This window comes from Apodemus sylvaticus, chromosome 3 (assembly GCF_947179515.1).
Source record: "Apodemus sylvaticus chromosome 3, mApoSyl1.1, whole genome shotgun sequence".
Lineage (NCBI taxonomy): Eukaryota > Metazoa > Chordata > Mammalia > Rodentia > Muridae > Apodemus > Apodemus sylvaticus.
In genome coordinates, this window is record NC_067474.1 from 130476740 (window position 1) to 130497135 (window position 20396).

At 44.4% G+C, this 20396-nt stretch overlaps 1 protein-coding gene across 1 annotated transcript in view; it reads right to left on the reverse strand.

The window, feature by feature from the left end:
• Positions 1–7619: 7619 nt before the first annotated feature.
• Positions 7620–20396, reverse strand: part of Akr1a1 (aldo-keto reductase family 1 member A1) — a 13904-nt gene continuing 1127 nt past the window's right edge. Inside the window, exons 2-9 of the mRNA XM_052177086.1 lie at positions 15168–15257; positions 12581–12700; positions 11791–11942; positions 10647–10842; positions 10163–10362; positions 9000–9072; positions 8782–8868; positions 7620–7776 (exon numbers count right to left, since the gene is read on the reverse strand). Of these exons, the coding sequence (XP_052033046.1) occupies positions 7711–7776; positions 8782–8868; positions 9000–9072; positions 10163–10362; positions 10647–10842; positions 11791–11942; positions 12581–12700; positions 15168–15251 (978 nt within the window). The 5' untranslated portion in view covers positions 15252–15257 and the 3' untranslated portion in view covers positions 7620–7710. The remainder of the gene's footprint in view (positions 7777–8781; positions 8869–8999; positions 9073–10162; positions 10363–10646; positions 10843–11790; positions 11943–12580; positions 12701–15167; positions 15258–20396) is intronic.

The following is a 20396-nucleotide window of genomic DNA, read 5'->3' on the forward strand; positions in this document are numbered from 1 at the left end:
CCAGGGCCCTTGCCCCGCCCATCCACTTCCGGATCCTCCCCCCTCGGGTTTAAAGGGCCAGGACTCAACACCTTTCTGTCACAAGGACACAGCCCTGTATCCCTTCCCGTTTGGGTATCTTCCCTCCCTGGCCCGTTTTTCCTTTAAAAAAAAAAAGAAGTAGGATAGAAAGGAAAAATAAAACAAAAATCAAACAACTTCCTGCTTCTGTGGCTAGTCGTGTTAGAAGCAAAATTTCGGTACTACAACTTCTGAGTGGGAGCCAGCCTAGAGATTCCACAATTAAGTGGAGCCAGTGAGTCTCTGCGACTGTGGAAAAAGTAGTCCCGAGGGTTTCTTTCTGACGGGGATACCCGAGAAGGTGACAGGTCTTCCCTATGCCCTCTCAGTCTTAACGGATGGAAACGCAAGAGCTGGGCACGAGTACAGCAGCAACGGCTAGAACTGACCAGGGAGACGCGTGGCTCTGGGGCTCAGCAACTACTGACGAAAGAAGATGCTGCTCTAGGATTGGCTACAGATAAAACTATCGCGCTTGATTCAAAACTCAGAGGGGCAAAGGGATGCGGGTGTTTAGATCTACCACCTTTAACTGATCCAATCCGTTGATGACATCATCTTCCTCTACCTACGTCCAAGTTATTGAGCTAAATCCTGTACTTCAAACACTTTAAACATTTTAGCAGTCTCTTTTTTTTTTCTTTCATATATTTAGGCAGGACTCACAGTATATCCCTGGCTAGCCTGAAACTTGCTGTTTAGACCGACTGACCCACCTGCCTGTGATTGCAAGTACTGAGATTACAGGTGAGCACCACCACACACTGCTTATTTTGCAACTGTTTGTAACTCCAGTTCCAGAGCATTCATTCAAGGGCTTCCTCTGACCTCCAGGGCCACCTGGCACACACATGGTACACATACATAAATGCCAGGAAACGCTCGTACACATTAAATAAAAGTAAATGTGGCTGGAACGTTAGCTCAGAGGTTAAGATCACTTGTTATTCTTGCAAAGGACCCTGTTTCAATTCCCAGAGCCCACAAGGAAGCTCACCATTTCGTTAGGCACCAGGCATTGCATGCGGTGCACAGACATGGATGTGGGTAAAGCATTTATTCACACAAAGTGACCAAAAAAAAAAATCTAAAACTGAATAAATAGAAATAAGTGGATTCTTTTAAAAAATAAATTTTGTGGGGCATGGTGGCACACACCTTTATAATTTATTTGTAGTTTATGTACATTGGTGTCTTGCCTGAGTGTATGTCTGTGTGAGGGTGTCTGATCCCTTGGAACAGGAATTACTGATAAGTTTGTGAGCTTCCAAATGGGTCCTCTCCAACAACACCAAGTGCTCAGCTGGGCAGTGCTGGTGCAGGCCTTTAATCCCAGCACTTGAGAGGCAGAGGCAGGTGGATTTCTGAATTCAATGCCAGCCTGGTCTACAGAATGAGTTCCGGTACTGTATAGGCAGGGCTATACAGAAAAACACTGTCTTAAAAAACCAAAAATAAAATAAAATAGAATAAAAAAATTAAAGAATAGCCAGTACTTTTTAACCAATGAGCCATCTCTCCATCCCTAGCACACATCTTTAATCTCAGCACTCAGGAGGCAGAGGCAGACTGGTCTCCCTAAATCTGAACCCAGCATGGGTTACAGAGCTAGTTCCAGGACAGCCATGGATACAAAGAGGAACTATCTTGAAAAAATGAATAATCATAATAGTGATGATTATAACAACTTGTTTAAAAGTCACAAACACCTGTTTCTGTACTCCAAAGGCAGAAGCTGTTGAGGCAACCTAATCTCTATAAGGAATTCCAAGACAAATCTTGTCTCAAAAAAATCTTTGATCTTTTAAATTATGTATACAAATACAGATTTGTGCTTATGAGTGCCTTGAAACAGAGTAAGAGGAATTGATTCCCCTGGAGCTGGGATTACAGGTAGTTGAGAACCTCCAGATATAAATGCTAGGAACCAAACTCCAGTCTTCTGGAAGGTACATGTGTTCTTAATTGATGACCCACCTTTCCAGCAACTGATGGTACATGTTTTAGTTAACGGCCAGATCTTTACTTTTCCTTTGAGATTTGTTTGTTTGTTAATGTTAAACAAGATGAGATATTTCAGTTAAGAATTTAACAAAAGTCAGGCAGTGGTGGTGCACGCCTGTAATCCCAGCACTCTGGGAGGCAGAGGCAGGCGGATTTCTGAGTTTGAGGCCAGCCTGGCCGACAGAGTGAGTTCCAGGACAGCCAGGACTACACAGAGAAACCCTGTCTCGGGGGGGGGGGGGGGGGGGGGGGGGAACAAAAAACAAACAAACAAACAAAAAATTAAGGGCAGTGGTGGCACATGCCTTTAGTCCTAGCATTTGGGAGACAGGAGGATCACTGAGTTCAAGGCCAGTTTAATCTAAAGAGTAAGTTCCCAGAACAGCTAAGACTACACAGAGAAATGCTGTCTCAAAACAGCAACAACAACATTTAATTGACTTTTTAAAAAAAGATTTATTTATTTATTTTATGTATTTGAGTACGTTGTAATTCATGAGTCTTCAGACACACCAGCAGAGGGCATAAGATCCCATTCCACATGTTTGTGGCCTACCCTGTAGTTGCTGGGAATTGACCTCAGGACCTCTGGAAGAGCAGCAGTCAGTGTGCTTGACCACTGAGCCATCTCTCCAGCCCCAAACTGACTTATTTTAAATATATGAGTGTTTTACCTACATAGCATGCCTGTGCCTGATGGCCGTGAAGGAGAGAAAGGTGTCAGGATCCCTCAGACTGGAGTTACAGACAATTGTGAGCTAATATGTGGGTTCTGGGACTCAAACCCAGATCTTTGAGAGAATAACAAGTTCTGTTCAACACTGAATCAACTTTCTAGCTCCCTTTCTTAAAAACTGTTTTGTTTTGTTTAAGAGAGGATCTTACTCTGCAGTTCTGGCTGGCCTTGAATTCAGAGATCCACCACTACCCGGCTGGAGAACACATGTGGAATGGGAGCTGATACCCTCCTTTGGTGTGTCCAAGAAGAATCACAATGTACTCATATACATAGAATAAGTAAATCTTAAAAAAAATTTAAAAAATTAAAAGTAATTCACTACCATGCCTAACATTTTTGCTTTGTTTTAGTATTTCTGCAACCTAACCATACCCTCAGATCCCAAAATAAGGTTTTTTTGGACTGTCTTTTGTTGTTGTTGTTGTTTTTGTTGTTGTTTTGGTTTTTGTTTTTTTTGGTTTTTTTGGTTTTTGTGTTGGTTTTTCAAGACAGGGTCTCTCTGTATAGCCCTGGCTGTCCTGGAACTCACTATGTAGACCAGGCTGGCCTCAAACTCAGAAATCCACCTGCCTCTGCCTCCCAAGTACTGGGATTAAGGCATGTGCCACCACTACCCAGCCAAAAATAAGTTTTTAGTTGTTGTTGGGTTGTTTTTTGTTTTGTTTTGTTTTGTTTTTTGTTGGGGATGGGAATGAGACAATGTCTCAATACATAGCCCTGACTGACCTGGAACTTGCAATATAGATCAGTCTGACCTTAAACTCAGAGATCCTCCTGCCTCTGCCTCCTGAGCCCTGGGATTAAAGATGTGTGCCACCATGCCTTTTGTTTGTTTTTGGAGACAGTTTCATATAGCTGAGGCTAGCTTCCAACTTTATGTAGCCAAGGATGATCTTGAACTCCTGATCCTTCTACCTCTACCTTCCAAGTGCTAGGATTATAGCTGTATGTTGCCACACCCAATTTTTCTAGGCTTTTTGAGTCAGGATCTAACACAACCAGTATGAGACAGAGTTAGAACTTGCCTCAAAAATAAAAAGGAAAAAAAACTTAAAAAGATGATGAAGGGTAACTTTAATTTTTTTTCAAAACTTTTGTGTGGAAATCAGAAGTTCAGTTCACAGGTTGGCATGGTTGCTCCATCCACTCTCAAACACTTCATGGATAGATACATCAGCAGTCCAGGCAGAGTTGGATAGCAAACACTCAGCAGCAGTGGCACTACCTAGCAGAGCCAGCCAGGCCTCAGCCTCACAGTCAGCCACAGGAGGGACCAGCAGGAACACCTGGAGAAACTCTCAGCTGTGCCTCTCGGTAAAACAAAGGTCAGCGAAGACAAGAGACCAACAAGGGTTACACAGCTAGCTCTCTACCTCCATCCCTGACGGTAGAGTTCTATTTCCATCCCTGCAAACATCACGTGTCCTCCAAGGGTCTTGCCTCAGCACGTGTGTTGCCTTAACACGTGCATATGTCTCAGCTGGCATCACTCTGACAATCAGAGGCACCAAGAAACTGCAGCTCTCAGAAGTTTTCCTCTATATGAAGTTCCGACAAATGGAACTCAACTACACAGCAGTGTAAGGTGGACCAATACATGTGTGTCACTAGCAAAGAATCCATCTCATGTCCTTTCTTGTGCTTGCTTTGGCAGAACATCCCTTCCCATGTGTCTGCTTCAGCCAAATCTACCTTAGCCTTTCACCCATGTCCATGATTGCCCCAGCAAAACACCAGCCAACACATTGACTTTCCAAAGAACCATTCAGTTTCCACTTCAGATGAAGTCATTAAAATGCATCTTAAGGCCGGGCAGTGGTGGCACATCCCTGTAATCCCAGCACTTTTGGGAGGCAGAGGCAGGCAGATTTCTGAGTTTGAGGCCAGCCTGGTCTACAGAGTGAGTTCCAGGACAGCCAGGGCTACAGAGAAACCCTGTCTCGAAAAACCAAAAAAAAAAAAAAAAAAAAAAAAAAAAAAAAAAAAAAAAAAAGATGTGTCTTAAATCCTATGAGTGAGTGGTATACTGATAAGAAATTGGAGCCAGGCAGTGGTGGCGCACGCCTGTAATCCCAGCACTCTGGGAGGCAGAAGCAGGCGGATTTCTGAGTTCGAGGCCAGCCTGGTCTACAGAGTGAGTTCCAAGACAGCCAGGGCTACACAGAGAAACCCTGTCTGGGAAAATCAAACAAAACAAAACAAAACTCTCTATTAAACTAAAATGTTTGGTTTTTAGGTGGGGGGGGGGGGGGTGGTTGGAAAGGTTGGGGGTGTGGTCTTGAAGAACGTGTCACTAGAAGTGGGCTGAACTTTAAAAGTCCAAACTAAGCCCAGCCTCTATCTCTGCCTCTAACCTGCTGATAAGATGTAACCGCTCTACTACTGCTCCATACTTGCCTGCTCCCTGCCATACTCCCGCCATGATGATCTTGTGCTCACTCTCTACAACTGTCAGCAAGCCCCCCCCCCCCCAAAGCAACTTAGGTCATGGTGTCTCTTCACAGCAATACAACAGCAACTAAGAGACGTGTTCTGTTTCTTCACGTTGATTTCCTTTCATATACATCTGGGCCCAACTTCTTAGGCCAGGCAGAGGTGGCATACAACTTTAATCCCAGCACTTAGGAGGCAGAGGCAGGTGGATCCCTGAGTTTGAAGCCAACCTGGTTTACAGCGATCCCAGATGGCCAGTGCTACACAAAGAAACCCTGTCTTGAAAAACAAAAACAAACAAACAAAAACCCTAGAGTAAATGTGGTTTTTGTTTGTTTGGTTTGAGTTTTTGAGATAGGGTTTCTCAGACCAGGTTGACCTTGTACTCACAGATTCACCTGCCTCTGCTTCTGAGCACTGGGGTTAAAGGCACGTGCCCCCGGGTGTAAATGTGCCTGTGTGGAAAAGGCACGTGTGGAGGTCAGAGGACAACTCTGGGGATAGCATTCTCCTTCTACCTTCACATAGTTCTGAAGATCAAACTCAGGATGTTGCAGGCACCTTTGCTCACTGAGCCATCCTTTGCAATCTCATTATTTAATTTTATGTATATATATGTGTATATGTGCATGTAAGGATAGGTAGCCAAGAGGCTAGAGGTATCATAGTCCCCTGGATCTGAAGTTACAGCTAATTGAGAGCTGCACAACTCTAGACCTCTGCAAGAGCAGTATGTGCTCTTAACTGTTGAAGTATCTTTCTGGCCCTCAATGACCATCTTGACAGCCTGATTATTATTATTTTATTACTTTGGAATATATTATATTATTACTCAGGATTCTCAGGCTGGCCTCACACTCGACTTACTTGGCTACAAATGACCATGGACTTCTTATCCTCCTGCCTCCACCTTCCTAGTGCTAGTATTACAGATTTTCATCCACATACTTTTTTTTTTAAACTGAATATAATCTTCATTTACAAATGCTAAAACCTTTCCCGGTTTCCCCCCTCCCGAAAACCCTCAACCCTTCCTCCCACCCTCCACATACTAACTTTTACTTGATGCTGACAACCGAAGTCCAAGATTCAAACTAGCTTGGCAAGCACTGCACAGACTGAGCTCTGTCCAAGGAGTCCAGCATCTTAGTCAGTCAAGCCCTCTATTTCAGGTGCCTACCATTTTGCCATCGTTCTTTGCCTCCCTTCACGCCACTGTACTCATTTTTAGTTTCTCTCACCTTTGTTTTTTCCATGCCTTCCAATCCCAAAGCTTTCCCCCAAGCTGTCCAATTTGGAATCCTGTTCATTCCCACTCTTACCTCCTTTAACTAATTAATCTCTATTTATCCTTAAGATCTCAACTAATTAAATTAAGTGAGCTTCTCATGATGCACATCTCCCAACTATAATTAAGCTAATTATACAATTACTTAAAGTCTGTCTCCTCAAGTAGACCTCAGGGGCCTGCAGATCTTAGTTATGCTATATCCTCAGGGACTAGCACTAAGCTTAATCCACATGTACTCATAACTATCAGAACTTTATCATGAATAAAGTGAAATGCTTTAACTTGGAGGCACCACATGGATAGAGTTTAAAGCCAGTTTGAGTCACCAAAATCCTTCCTAAAATCTATTAGTGACCTCTAGTGGTCTTTATCATCTTAGGTGCAGGCTTTAGGTGACAGACAGGCTGACCTGATAACCCGTCTCCTTCAGATGGCCTATGCACTCACTGTAGTACCCAAAAGAGAAAAAAGCCCATTCCTGTCTTTCCTAATTCTGCAAGCTGAGGTCCTTAAACATTTATTGATACATTGGAGTTGGGGGTGGGGGTGAGCATGTTCTTCCTATTCTTAAACTTAGGCACTGACTAGTGCAAGGGAATGGTAAAAATTAAAAATCCTATTTTGGCCGGGCAGTGGTGGTGCACACCTGTAATCCCAGCACTCTGGGAGGCAAAGGCAGGCGGATTTCTGAGTTCAAGGCCAGCCTGGTCTACAGAGTGAGTTCCAGGACAGCTGGGGCTACACAGAGAAACCCTGGTGCATGCCTGTAGCACTCTGTGAGGCAGAGGCAGGTGGATTTCTTAGTTCGAGGCCAGCCTGGTCTACAGAGTGAGTTCTAGGACAGCCAGGGCTACACAGAGAAACCCTGTCTCAAAAACAAAAAAAAAAAAACCTTCAGTAAGCACCAATGTATCAATTAGAAGTTGTACAATTTCTGGCATTTTTGTAGAGCGATAAAGAAGCATGCAGAGCTTCTTCCTCCCCCCCCCCCAAAGTATGGCAGTTCACATCCAGCAACCCTAGGTCTGTGTTGTCCCTGAGGACAACTTCTACCTCATGCCTAACCAGACAGTAAGTCAAGCACACGGTGAATACACTTCAATGGCTTTATTGATTCCTTCTTTCTGGGGAGTAGCAGGCAATGCTTAGCAGGACTGAAAGGGAAGCTGAGAAACTATGGGTCTCAGTATGGGTCATTAAAGGGATACAGAGGGTGTCCAGCATCTCTGGGGACCCTCTTCCCATCCACCTGAAAAGAAAGATAAAAAATAAATTAACCCATTATTAGCAAGCACCGACATTCCAAAGACCCAGGATATTACCTCAAATTCTTCTGAAGGACTTCACCTATCTCTAGTACTATGCCAGGTGACATCAGCAAGATCCAAGCCTAAATTACTGTTACAATATCAACAGTGATTCCACCATCAAATTCACAGCCTACTACATGGTTAACCCTACCCTAAGACTTCACAGCCTTAGCTGGAATAATGTGCCCAGATCTGTTTACTTCCTTCCATGTAGCAGTCCTCAGCAAGTTCTAGAACGCCTTTTGAGGGTTCTTATTATTTAACTAGAGAAATTCAAGATAGTCAATAAGCACACTAAGACTCACAGGTTATATTCATTACACCTGAGCCATGCTAATTTTCTCCAACGTCAAGAGAACAGGATCATTGGAACAGAGCTTGGTCTGGCCCAGAACTTGGTAGGCTGAGGCAAGAGAATGGAGAACAGAGTTTAAAACCTGCCTAAAAGGAAGGAAGGAGAAACTCAAAGGGAAAGAAAGAGAAATCAGGCATGAAGAAGGGCAGTTCAAAGCCAGCCTGGGCTACCTAGTGAGTTCCACTAAAATATCAACTACAATGTTAAGTCCCCATCTCAAAAACAAAACAAAACCAATAAAACAAAGAGAGCCAGGCATGGTGGCACACACCGATAACCCCAGCACTCAGGAGACACAAGCAGGCAGATCTCTGGGAGCTTCAGGACAGTCAAGGCAATAAATACAGTAAGACCCCATCTTTAAAGGGGGGCGGGAAGACAGGGAGTGAGGGAGCAAAGAGAAGAAACAAGCACTGCTTGTTCCTACTACTGTTGGTGGGTAGCCAGCCCATTAGCATTCTGTCCCTTCTCCACCAGCAAGCCTGAAGCCAGAACTGGGCCGCCACACTCCAGACCTCCTACTGAAGGGGCTCTAATAAGCCTGAGCATGTCACCTGTTCCCTGGCTCTGAATGGTTACTCATGCTTACCGTAATCATGGGCACAATGTACCGCCAATTTTTGTTCAGAGCATCTAATTGCTTCATTTCCTCTGGGCTAAAGGTGAAATCAAATACCTGGGGGAAAAAACATCAGCCTTGTGAGTAGTAGCTAGAATCCCCCAATACTGGCTTCTTAGCAGGCAGAATCAAGGCCAGAACATATCATCTTAATAGATTAAAGAAGATGGAACCTAATGGCCAAGTACCTGAATGTTCTGAAGGATGCGGGAAGGAGTGATGCTTTTGGGGATGCAGATTACTTTCCGCTGAACCTGCCATCTAGGTAAGGAGTGGAGACAAGGAAAAGGAGTTAGTACTGAGAAACAGTATCTTGACCTTAATGCAGCTCTCTTTAGTTCCTAGACCACCTGAGCCTCATAGAATAGGCAACTTGACCCACAGTAGCTTCACTCTAGACCACAGAGCAAAATCCTCAGCCTTATTATTCTGTCAAATTAAAAAAAAAAAAAAAAAAGGTAAAGTGCCGGGCAGTGGTGGCGCATGTCTTTAATCCCAGCACTTGGAAGGCAGAGGCAGGTAGATTTCTGAGTTCGAGGCCAGCCTGATCGACAGAGTGAGTTCCAGGATAGACAGCCAGGGCTATACAGAGAAACCCTGTCTCGAAAAAACAAAACAACAAAAAAGGGGGGGGGGCTGGAGAGATGGCTCAGGGGTTAAGAGCACTGACTGCTCTTCCGATGGTCCCGAGTTCAAATCCCAGCAACCATATGGTGGTTCACAACCATCTGTAACGAGATCTGACACCGTCTTCTGGAGTGTCTGAAGACAGCTACAGTGTACCTACATATAATAAATAAATAAATAAATAAATATTTAAAAAAAAGGGGGGGGGGTTGGAGAGATGGCTCAGAGGTTAAGAGCACTGACTGATCTTCTGAAGGTCCTGATAAATCCTAGCAACCACGTGGTGGCTCACAACCATCTGTAATGAGATCTGACGCTCTTTTCTGGTGTCTGAAGACAGCTCCAGTGTACTTACATATAACAATAAATTTAAAAAAAAAAAAAAAGTATGGGCTGAAGAGATGGCTCAGTGGGTAAGAGCACCGACTGCTCTTCCAAAGGTCATGAGTTCAAATCCCAGCAACCACATGGTGGTTGCCAAAAAGAGATCTGACGCCTTCTTCCGGTGTCTGAAAACAGCTACAGTGTACTTACATATAATAAATAAATAAATCTAGAAAAAAAAAAAGTAAAGTGAACAAATAAAGTAATGAAAATATAGTGGGCAGTGGATCTTTGAGTTCTTGGCCAACCTAATCCAGATAAGGTTCCAGCCTTTTTCAAATAAACAGTTCCCTCAGTCTTTGCCTCCCAACTAGACCTTTTCCTAAAAATTGTCTCATACCTGAGCAAGATCTGAGCTGGAGATCGGCCATGTTTTTCAGCTAGTGCCAAGACTACTGGTTCTTCAAGCAGGACTGGCTCATCAGGGTGGCGCCAAGCACGGTCAGAGGAACCCAAGGGGCTGTAGGCAGTCACCTCCAGGCCTCGTGCGTGACAGTGGGCAATGAGCTCATTCTGAGCCAGGTATGGATGGCATTCCACCTAAAACAAGAACCAGCCCTTCAGCACGGGCAGCCACACCCAGACTACCTGGCCCTCTCCACGCTGAGTGGACTAGCCCTGCACTGGTAACCACTGCTGCCTGTAAGCCCACTTCTTCTCACTGGTGAGCGCATGCTCTTTCAGGCCTTCAAATCCACTTGTATACATAGAACTTCCTCAACAACACTTCTGACAACCTGCCCCTCCATTACGGAGGCCCCCACCTGACTATTCATGCCCTGTACACACAACACACTTTCCTTTGGTCTGTTTGTAGTGCTCACCTGCAAGACAGCTGGGCGCACAGAGGCCACACCGAGGACATCATCAATCTGCCGACTACTGAAGTTGGACAAGCCCAGGGCTTTCACCAGCCCCTTTGCCACCAGGGCCTCCAGAGCCTTCCAGGTCTCCTTATAGTGAGTCGAGTCATATCTGACAGTTCCATCGGCATTCTTGGGAAAGGGATTGTCTCCCCGCCTGAGTAAACACACCCCCACCCCCAAGTGTCAGCAAAAGGTCAGGCTTCTGCCCTGCCCGCCCAACCAGATATTCTGTGTACCACACGATAAGACCAAGGGATAATGGGACAAGAATCAGGAACAGCAATGATTTCTTATCCTTCTAGTTTATAACCGGCATTTCACTTACATGGAATGTCTGACCCTTTACTAATTCATAGCACATGCTTTCTATGTTTGGGTTTTGTTTTGGTTTGTTGGTTTTTTGTTTGTTTTTCTTTTTTTCTTTATTTTTTATTTTTTTTGTTTTTTTGGATTTGGTTTTTTTTGAGACAGGGTTTCTCTGTATAGCCCTGGCTGTCCTCGAACTCAGAAATCTGCCTGCCTCTGCCTCCCAGAGTGCTGGGATTACAGGCGTGCGCCACCAACGCCCAGCTTTGTTTGTTTTTCAAAACAAGGTTTTCCTAGATAGCCCGGGATATCCTGAAACTAGCACTGCTGGCTTTGAGCTCAGAAATTCACCTGCCTCTGTCTCCCAGGTGATAGGATTAAAGACATGTACCATCATGCCTGATTCATAGGCCTGATTCTATCTCTTCTCTTCTACTAAGCTTCATTAATGTCACTTTCTTCAGGGGGGGGGTTCTGACCATCTGACAAGGACACAGTGTTTATGTAACACTCGCACCCTCCTCTGCCAAGAAATTCATAGCCAAAAAATCTTAGGGGTCCTATTTCAAAAGAAGAGCAGCATGTCTGGTGCACACAGGTACATACTGGGTGCTACCCTCTTCATATATCTAAACACCTGGCTGCAGAACAGGCAAGGATCCCACGGTAAGTAGGCACCTCTGCTGGCTCCACTCATTAGCATTCTTACCCCACTCTGCAGCTGTGAATATCATCAATTACCAACGCTATCACATCCAACCCTCAACTTCCAAAAATATGGTGGGGCAAGGCTTACTCAAAGGCATACGGCCAATGCATCAAGTAGAGATCCAAATATTCCAGTTGCAGATCAGCCAGTGTCTTCCGGAGGGCAGGTTCTACATCCTCAGGGTGGTGCTTAGTATTCCACAGCTTAGATGTCACAAACAGCTCCTCTCGAGATACTGCCTGTGAGAGAGGCAGAGCCCGCTGTGAGAAGAGCCCAAGCCCCCAAGCTTAACTACAACACCTGAGAGAGAAACACCGTGTGCCTTGGAATGTGACCCAACGCAAAATCATAAGTTACTTAAAGTAAGTGGGTTTCTTTTTTTCTTCATTTTTCTTTTAATTTTTATTTCATGCACATTTGGGTGAGGGTGTCAAAGTCCCCTCGACCTGGAACAATAGGCAGCTATGATCTGCCATGTGTGTGCTGAGAACTGAACCCAGTGGTCTGGAAGAGCAGCCAGTCCTCTCAACTGGAGCCATATTCCCCAGCCCTTCTGTGTTGCTTTTTGTCCAAACAGGGTTCCTCTATGCAGCTCTGGCTGTCTTGTAACTTGCTTTGTAGACCAGGTTAGCCTCAGATTCAGAGATCTGCTTAGCCCTGTTCTCCTGTGTGCGAGTATTAAAGGAGCGCACCATCACCACCCAGAGAGGTGTTCTTTTTAATGCCATCATGTTACTCTCAAGTAACTCTCTGCAGATAACGATGTCAAAAGATTGGACATGCTGGGAGCTGATGCCAGCTTCTCTTATCTAAGACCAAGTCCCAGCTTCAGTCCTAAGTTCTCATATTCCATTTTCTCTGTAGCCCCAGTTCTTACCTTGCCTGGTCCCACATTCTCCTTCAGGGCCTCCCCAATCTCAGTTTCATTGCCATATACAGAAGCACAATCAATGTGGCGGTAGCCTACGCTAAGGGCATGTTTAATGGCTGCTTTCACCTGCATTGGAAAGAAGAGGAAAAAAAGATTTCAGTTCCACAGGTCTGAGCTGGTAAGGGAGAAAGATTATATGATGGCCACACATGCAGACCAGGAGGGAAGATGAATGATTCTGACTAAGGCCTAGCTCAGTTGGTAGAGTGCTCACCTAGCATGTGGGAAGCCCTAAGTTTCTCTACAATACACAGACTGTGTGGACTTAAGCCTACAAATCAGCACATAGAAGGTCAAGGCAGGAGGACCAGAAATCCAGGCTCTGGGCTGGAGAGATGGCCTAGCAGTTAAGAGCACTGAGTGATCTTCCAGAGGGTCCTAAGTTCAAGTCCCAGCAACCACATGGTAGCTCACAATCATCTCTAATGGGATCCGATGCCCTCTTCTTGTGTGACTGAAGAAAGCTACAGTGTACATTAAGTAAGTAATATTTAAAAAAAAAAAAAAAGAGTACTGGCTGCTCTTCAGAGGATCTAGGTGCAGTTTCCAGCATCTACAAGGTGGCACATGACCTTCTGTAACTCTGGTTTCAGGGGATCAGATATAGTCTTCTGATCTCTTGGACACCAAGCACACACATTATACATACACAGGCAAAACACTCATGAATGAAACACAAATAAAAAATAGAAAGCTAGTTCATGGTCATCCTATAATCACAGCATTTAAGAGGATTTACAGCAAGTTTGAGGCCAATCCTAGGCTACAGAGAACATGTTAAAAAGAGAAACAGCCGGGCAGTGGTGGCGCATGCCTGTAATCCCAGCACTCTGGGAGGCAGAGGCAGGCGGATTTCTGAGTTCGAGGCCAGCCTGGTCTACAGAGTGAGTTCCAGGACAGCCAGGGCTATACAGAGAAACCCTGTCTCGAAAAAAACCAAATTAAAAAAAAAAAGAGAGAGAGAGAGAGAGAGAGAGAGACAATGGAGCTGGAGAGATGGCTCAGAGGTTAAGAGCACTGCCTGCTCTTCCAGAGGTCCTGAGTTCCATTCCCAGCAACCACATGGTGGCGCACAACCATCTGTAATGAGATCTGACGCCCTCTTCTGGCATGCAGGTGTACATGCAGACAGAGCACTCATACATTCAAAAAATAAATCTTTTTAAAAGAAATGAGAGAGCGGGGCTCAGGGAGATAGCTAAGCAGTAATGGCGCTTGCCACCCAACCTAAGGACCTGTGTTCGATCCCCCCATGACCCACTTGGTGAAAAGAGAGAGCTGACTCTCTCAAGTTGTCCTCTGACCTCCATGTACTTATTAAATGAGTGTTAAAAAGAATAAAACTTTGTCATCAATTTAAAAAAAAAAAAAGAAATGAGAGAAACAACAAAAAGGAAGGAAGGAAGGAAGGAAGGAAGGAAGGACATTCCTAGGCTAAGGGACACAGCCGAGCAGAGAGACACTTCAAAGAGCCACACAGAGCGGGAGATCAGAGGCTCTTCCTTTTATGTATGTACAGTGACATAGATCAGAGGTTCTTCCTTTTATGTATGTACAGTGACATAGCCACAGGCAAAGGCAGGAGGCGAGCCAAGTGGATTCTGGCTGCTGCCTTGGCAACAGGTGTGCGGGTCTCACTGTTGCCTAGATTTGATGTCACTGGTGGGGTTCGGAGATCCTGATACCAACAGTAACCACCTGATTGATTAAGAGAAAGTGTATTGGGGCTATAGAGATAGCTCAGGGATTAAGAGCACTTGTTGCTCCTATAGAGGACAGGAGTTCAGTTCCCAGCACCTGACAACAGATGGCACCCAACTACATGTAAGTCCAGCTCCAGGGAATCTGATACCTTTTTCTGGCCTCTACAAGATCACACTCTCACTTGTGTATACACACACACACACACACACCACACAAGTAAAAATCAAATTAAATCTTCAGGAAAAAAAGAAAAAATTGTCAGGAATAGTAATCCCAGCAGTTTGGAGGTTAAACTATGACTACTGCCTGAGCTGAGTTCCAGATCAGCTTTGGCTACACAGAAAGATCTTGTCTAGGGGGTGGAAAGAGGGTAATTGTGGTCAGTATTACTTACATGGATGAAACTGTCAAACAATTTTAAAAGTTTAGTTAAAACTTTTTCCTAATTCTTGTCTGTACAGTTTATCCCAGTAACTTCTCAAGTTTTAGACTATGCTCCTAGCTCCAAAATATGCACTTGGGAAAGGCCCAGGTCTCAATAAGCCTGGTGTGCAGAAGATGTGACCACAGCATGGGGAGGTAAGAAATATACTGGGACTCAGCTCAGGCCTGGAAACAAAGAGGCTCCAACACCATACTCTGCTCTACAGAGCCCTGAGTCCCTCCTGAGTCAGTTGGGCAAACTAAGGGCTCATAGTTGTCCCTTCTTCACTCATCTCTCCACTATCTTTATCCTTACCAGAAACAATAATGCAGGGCCCATCTTGCAAATCCCTCCTTCTCCCTGACAGAGACTCAAGAAGTCTCCCTCCTCTTCCCAATACCTCACCTGACCAGGCTCACTCTTCCATGTCCCCAGACCAATCAGAGGCATCTTCTGTCCAGTGTGCAGGAGGACACTGGAGGCCGTCATTGTCCCCTAAGACACAGACAGAAAAAAAATGGTGAGGAGGTTAGTGCTGCCTTGAGCCTTAGCTATCCACTGCTGTAAAAAAACAAAAACAAAAACAAAAACAAAAACAAAATGAGTGAGGCCAAGCACAGGAGAGCAATCCTGAAATCCAAGCAATTGGGGAAAGGGCAGGAGGACCAGGGGTTAGGTCATCCTCCTCAATAGGCCTTGCTTGCAAAGAAAAAAGAATAGGTATGGTTAGTCCCAGTACTCAGGAGACAGAGGCAGGAGAATATCTAGGAGTTTGAGGCCAGCCTCACCTACACAGCAAGTTTCAAGACCGCGAGGACAACACAGAGGCACTCTGTCTCAAATTAAACAAGTGAAAAGATAGGCCTCACGTTGGTAAGAGGCCTGTAATCTCAGTTGCTTGGGAATATGAGGCAGGAGGGCTATAAACTCAAGACCTGCCTATGCTACAGAGTGAATCAAAAGCCATGGTAGAGAGTAACAGTAGAACCTGATCTCAAAATAAAAAAGTAAAAAGAGGACTAGGGATATAATGATAAACCAGCTTGTCTCCATCTTGGGCTTGACAGCCACCTTATAATAAAAACAAACTTGTTTTATTCGTGTTTATGATTAAATCTGTTTCTCAAGGACTGGGCTCCGCCCCACCTACACTACACCATGACTACAAATAATGGTTCTGTACTGTCTATCCCAGGAAATGGCAGCCATGTCTTTGTTTCAGGAGGCTGTTATGACCACCTTGTTATGCTCTACTGCCTTAACTCTGCAGATCTCCCTGCTAAATCCCCCATTTGGAAAGCCCTATCTTCCCCAAATCCAATACTGACTTTTTGAACCCCACCTTAGAGGGAGGCAGGCATAAATAAAGTTTGCTTTGGCTCAGGTCTTTTACCTTCCATCTCTAGAACAGTAGCTCAGTAGGAGGATACTGACCAGAATGTTTGGGACCCTAGGCTCCATACCTAACAAGTGGGGAGGAGTAAACAGTTATCAGAAAGAGAAGGAAAAGAGAATATTTGCTCCAAGAGCCAATCAAGTAGAAATAACCTTTCCCTCAATCTTAACAGTACCATAAATATTCTCCTGGGACTGATCTAACTGCCAGAACATCTTTATAAATATGAACTTTGTTTATGAGTTTTAAGAGATGTATGGGAGGGCTGGTAATAACGTAAGTCATGAGTAAACAAACACCCTAAAACTGTCTTTCCTTTCCTTGTATTTTTGACAGAAAGAATTCTATTGCCTAGCAAAGCTTGAATATGCAAACGATTCTTTCTGATGAAACTACAACAAAACCCATTAAACCTCTGAGACCATGGTCTTTGTAACTATACACTTCCCAGGGATCAAGCAAGCAGTTCTATAGCTAGGTTCCTGGGCTTGATCTCAAACAATAACCTGTTTACTTCTCCCAACACTTGAGAAGGCTCTGAAATTACAAGGCAGAGACTTCACAAAGGCCTAACTTACTGGGAACCTGGAAGGAACCTTAATCTTGCTTCTTCATTCCTTTTGCAGGTGACACTAAAAACCAGAGTGGGACAAAAGGCAAGAAGAACAAATATCTGTAGAGAACTTCTGGGAAGGGAATGGAAAGGCCAGCAGAAGACAGACTTCCAACAGGACAGAAAGTAATCCTCTGCTACTCTGCTTTAAGCAACAGCTTTCCAGTATGGCTAGCAAAGTTGCTAACAAGAACAGAGAACACAGCACTTACAGAAGGGTCCGGACTTTAAGAACCTCCCTCCCCCCTGCCTCCCACCAATGACGGTGCCCTTTGACTTTCTTCCCTGTCCTCTTTTCTTTCCTTTGGTTAAGTTTGGGTTTTCAGTAACCATCTAAAATAAATTCTGACTTTTCCTACACCAGTTTCACATGTTTAAGTCTTCTGGGCCTTTCTGCTGGCATGATCCACAGGTACCTGAAAGTCTAAAACCATCTCATCAGATCCATCAGCAGAGTACAGAATCATCTAGGATCTAGAACTGCACAAACTTGGTTTGAATCTCAGCTTCACTATTTCAAGAGTTTGCATGGTATCTGACTCATTCTCTACTTTCTATATACTCAATTCACCAGAGAGCCAAAGCCCAGGATGGCAAATATTAAAACAAACCAGACAGAGCCAGGTAGTGGTGGTATGCATCTTTAATCTTTAATTCAAGCACTTGGGAGGCAGGGCCAGGTGGATCTCTTGAGTTTGAGGCTAGCCTCGTCTACATGGGGAGTTCTAGGACAGCCAGTCCTACACAGAGAAATCCTGTCTTGAACCCGTACACCCTGAAAAAAGGAAAAATAAAAAAAGCCTGAAGTTACCCTCAGTTCCCCTGCACTTCTAAAAACCCTTCTTAAAAATCATCCTAAGCTGCGAGGTGGTGGCGCATGCTTTTCTTTTCTTTTTTTGTTTTTTTCGAGACAGGGTTTCTCTGTGTAGCTCTGGCTGTCCTGGAACTCACTCTGTAGACCAGGCTGGCCTCAAACTCAGAAATCCACCTGCCTCTGCCTCCCAGAGTGCTGAGATTACAGGCGTGCACCACTACCGCCCGGCTAAAGATGCATTTTTATTTATTATTATATGTAAGTACACTGTACCTGTCTTCAGACACTCCAGAAGAGGGCATCAGATCTCATTACGGATGGCTGTGAGCCACCATGTGGTTGCTGGGATTTGAACTCAGGACCTTCAGAAGAGCAGCCAGTGCTCATAACCACTGAGCCGTCTCTCCAGCCTGTGGTGCATGCTTTTAATCCCAGCACTTGGGAGGCAGAGGCAGGCGGATTTCTGAGTTCGAGGCCAGCCTGGACTACAGAGTGAGTTCCAGGACAGCCAGGGCTATACAGAGAAACCCTGTCTCAAAAAAAAAAAAAAAAAAATCATCCTAAATTGGGGCTGGAGAGATGGTTACAGGTGGGACTACTCTCCCACAGTGTGGTTACTGACTGCTCTTCCAGAGGTCCTAAATTCAATTCTCAGCAACCACATGGTGGCTCACAACCATCTGTAATGAAATCTGATGCCTTCTCCTGGTATGTATAAAAACAACTTCAGTGTACTCATATACATAAATAAATAGGGTTTTTTTTTTTTTAAAAAAAATCCTAAATATGTAATATTGACCCATATCTATTTTCTGCATTAAAAAAATGCTGTTACCAGCCCATCATGGTGGCTTATGCTTTTAATCCCTGCACCTGGGAGGCAAAAGCAGGTGGATCTGAGCTCAAGGCCTGAGAAGAAGGGTAAAAGGAGCAAAGTAAATAAATAATAATAATAATAAAAACAAAAAAGCCCAAAACTTTCTCTCTTTTTTTGGATTTGTTTTTTTCTTTAAATTTTTTAAAAATGTTTTCAATATTTTTTTGGTTTTTTGGATTTTTTTTTTTTTTTTTTTTTTTTTTTTTTTTTTTTTTGAGACAGGGTTTCTCTGTATAGCCCTGGCTGTCCTGGAACTCACTCTGTAGACCAGGCTGGCCTCAAACTCAGAAATCTGCCTGCCACTGCCTCCCAGAGTACTGGGATTACAGGCGTGCACCACCACTGCCCAGCTTGCCCCAAACCTTCTAATTTCCAAAAATATGTACTTTCTGAGTTAAGTAGGAGGGTGCACATCTGAGGCTAGGTAAAACATGATAATCCCCACACGGTCACGGTAAGACTACACTACACACTAGAGCCCTGTCTCAAAACCACAGAAAGTAAATAAATATAAAATAAATTATATAAGCTGGGGCGTGGTGTCTGCCTCAAGGCCAGCCTGATCTACAGAGCACGTTCCAGGACAGCCAGTGCTATACAAAGAAACCCTGTCTCAAAAAAACAAGAATCATACAAACAAGCCCCCCCCCCCCAAATACATACATACCTTTACTTCCTGAGGCTGGGAAGCCTCCACTGTTCCTGCCCTAGCGGTAACCACTACCATCCCTTGACTAAATCAGGCAATATTTTATTTTTATTTATTTATTATATGTAAGTACAAATGTAGCTGTTTTCAGACACCAGAAGAGGGCGTCAGATCTCTTTAGGGATGGTTGTGAGCCACCATGTGGGCACTGCTCATGACCTTTGGAAGAGAGCTGGTGCTCTTACCTGCTGAGCCACCTCTCCAGCCCCCAGGCAATATTTCTAATTTGGACTTAATCGAAATCCATCCACTAAATCCAATCATGTGACTCCTTGGCTCAAATTGTTCGGCAATTCTCTCCAGGTTAAAGTCCAGACTCCTTAAAACCTAGGTCCCACATTTCTCATTTCTCCGTCTCATCATTTCAGACCGAGAAGCCAGCACTACTTGACTCAAAATCTCTGCACACGTTCTCCCCCAAACTTCACACTTGTATAGCTAATCGTTACTAACCACTGAGCTAGTACGTGGAAACTCTGGTTCCTCTAATCACTTTCTCACATGATTGTGTTTGTGTGTACTGACACAGACTATATATCTCACTGCATTTTTTTGTCCATAAGGTTTTCCCCACTAGTCGGGGTCATCTCATCTGAACCCTTTACCACGCACACACAGAAGAGACCTTGAATACTGGGGCTTTTGTTTTTTATTTGGTTTGGGTTTTATTCCAGATAGGGTCTCAGGTAGCCTTGAACTGGCTATAGCCAAGAATAGAACTAAATTCATGATCCCCCTGCCTCTCCCTTTCAAATACTGGTTTTACAGGCACGAGATACCAAGCCATGCTATCTGCACAGCTTAGTTTTCTGGAGAAGCATCTGAGGAAGTCACTAATTCCATCATCTTCAATCCATCTTGGAAAACCAAAGAAAAGGCATGCATTTGTGTGTGTATGGGCTGGGGAATGATCCCAGCCTTATACATGCCAATTCTACTTTCTGACCTACACCTGTTAGTATTTTACTAACTTTGAGCAAGTATTAAAAAAAAAAATTCTGGGCTGGAGGTGTAGTTCAGTTGGTAAAGGGTTTTATTCCCAGCAATTCATAAAACCTAGGATAGGGACAGCCTCCTACAAGTGCAGCACTCAGAAGGTGGAGGCAGGAAGGTCGGAGGAGTCAAGGTAACCCTGGCTACATAACACAAGTTCAAGGCAAGGCAAAGCTGCAAGAGACACGGTCTCTGCGGTTAGAGAGATGGCTCTGCTGTTTAACTCTCATTT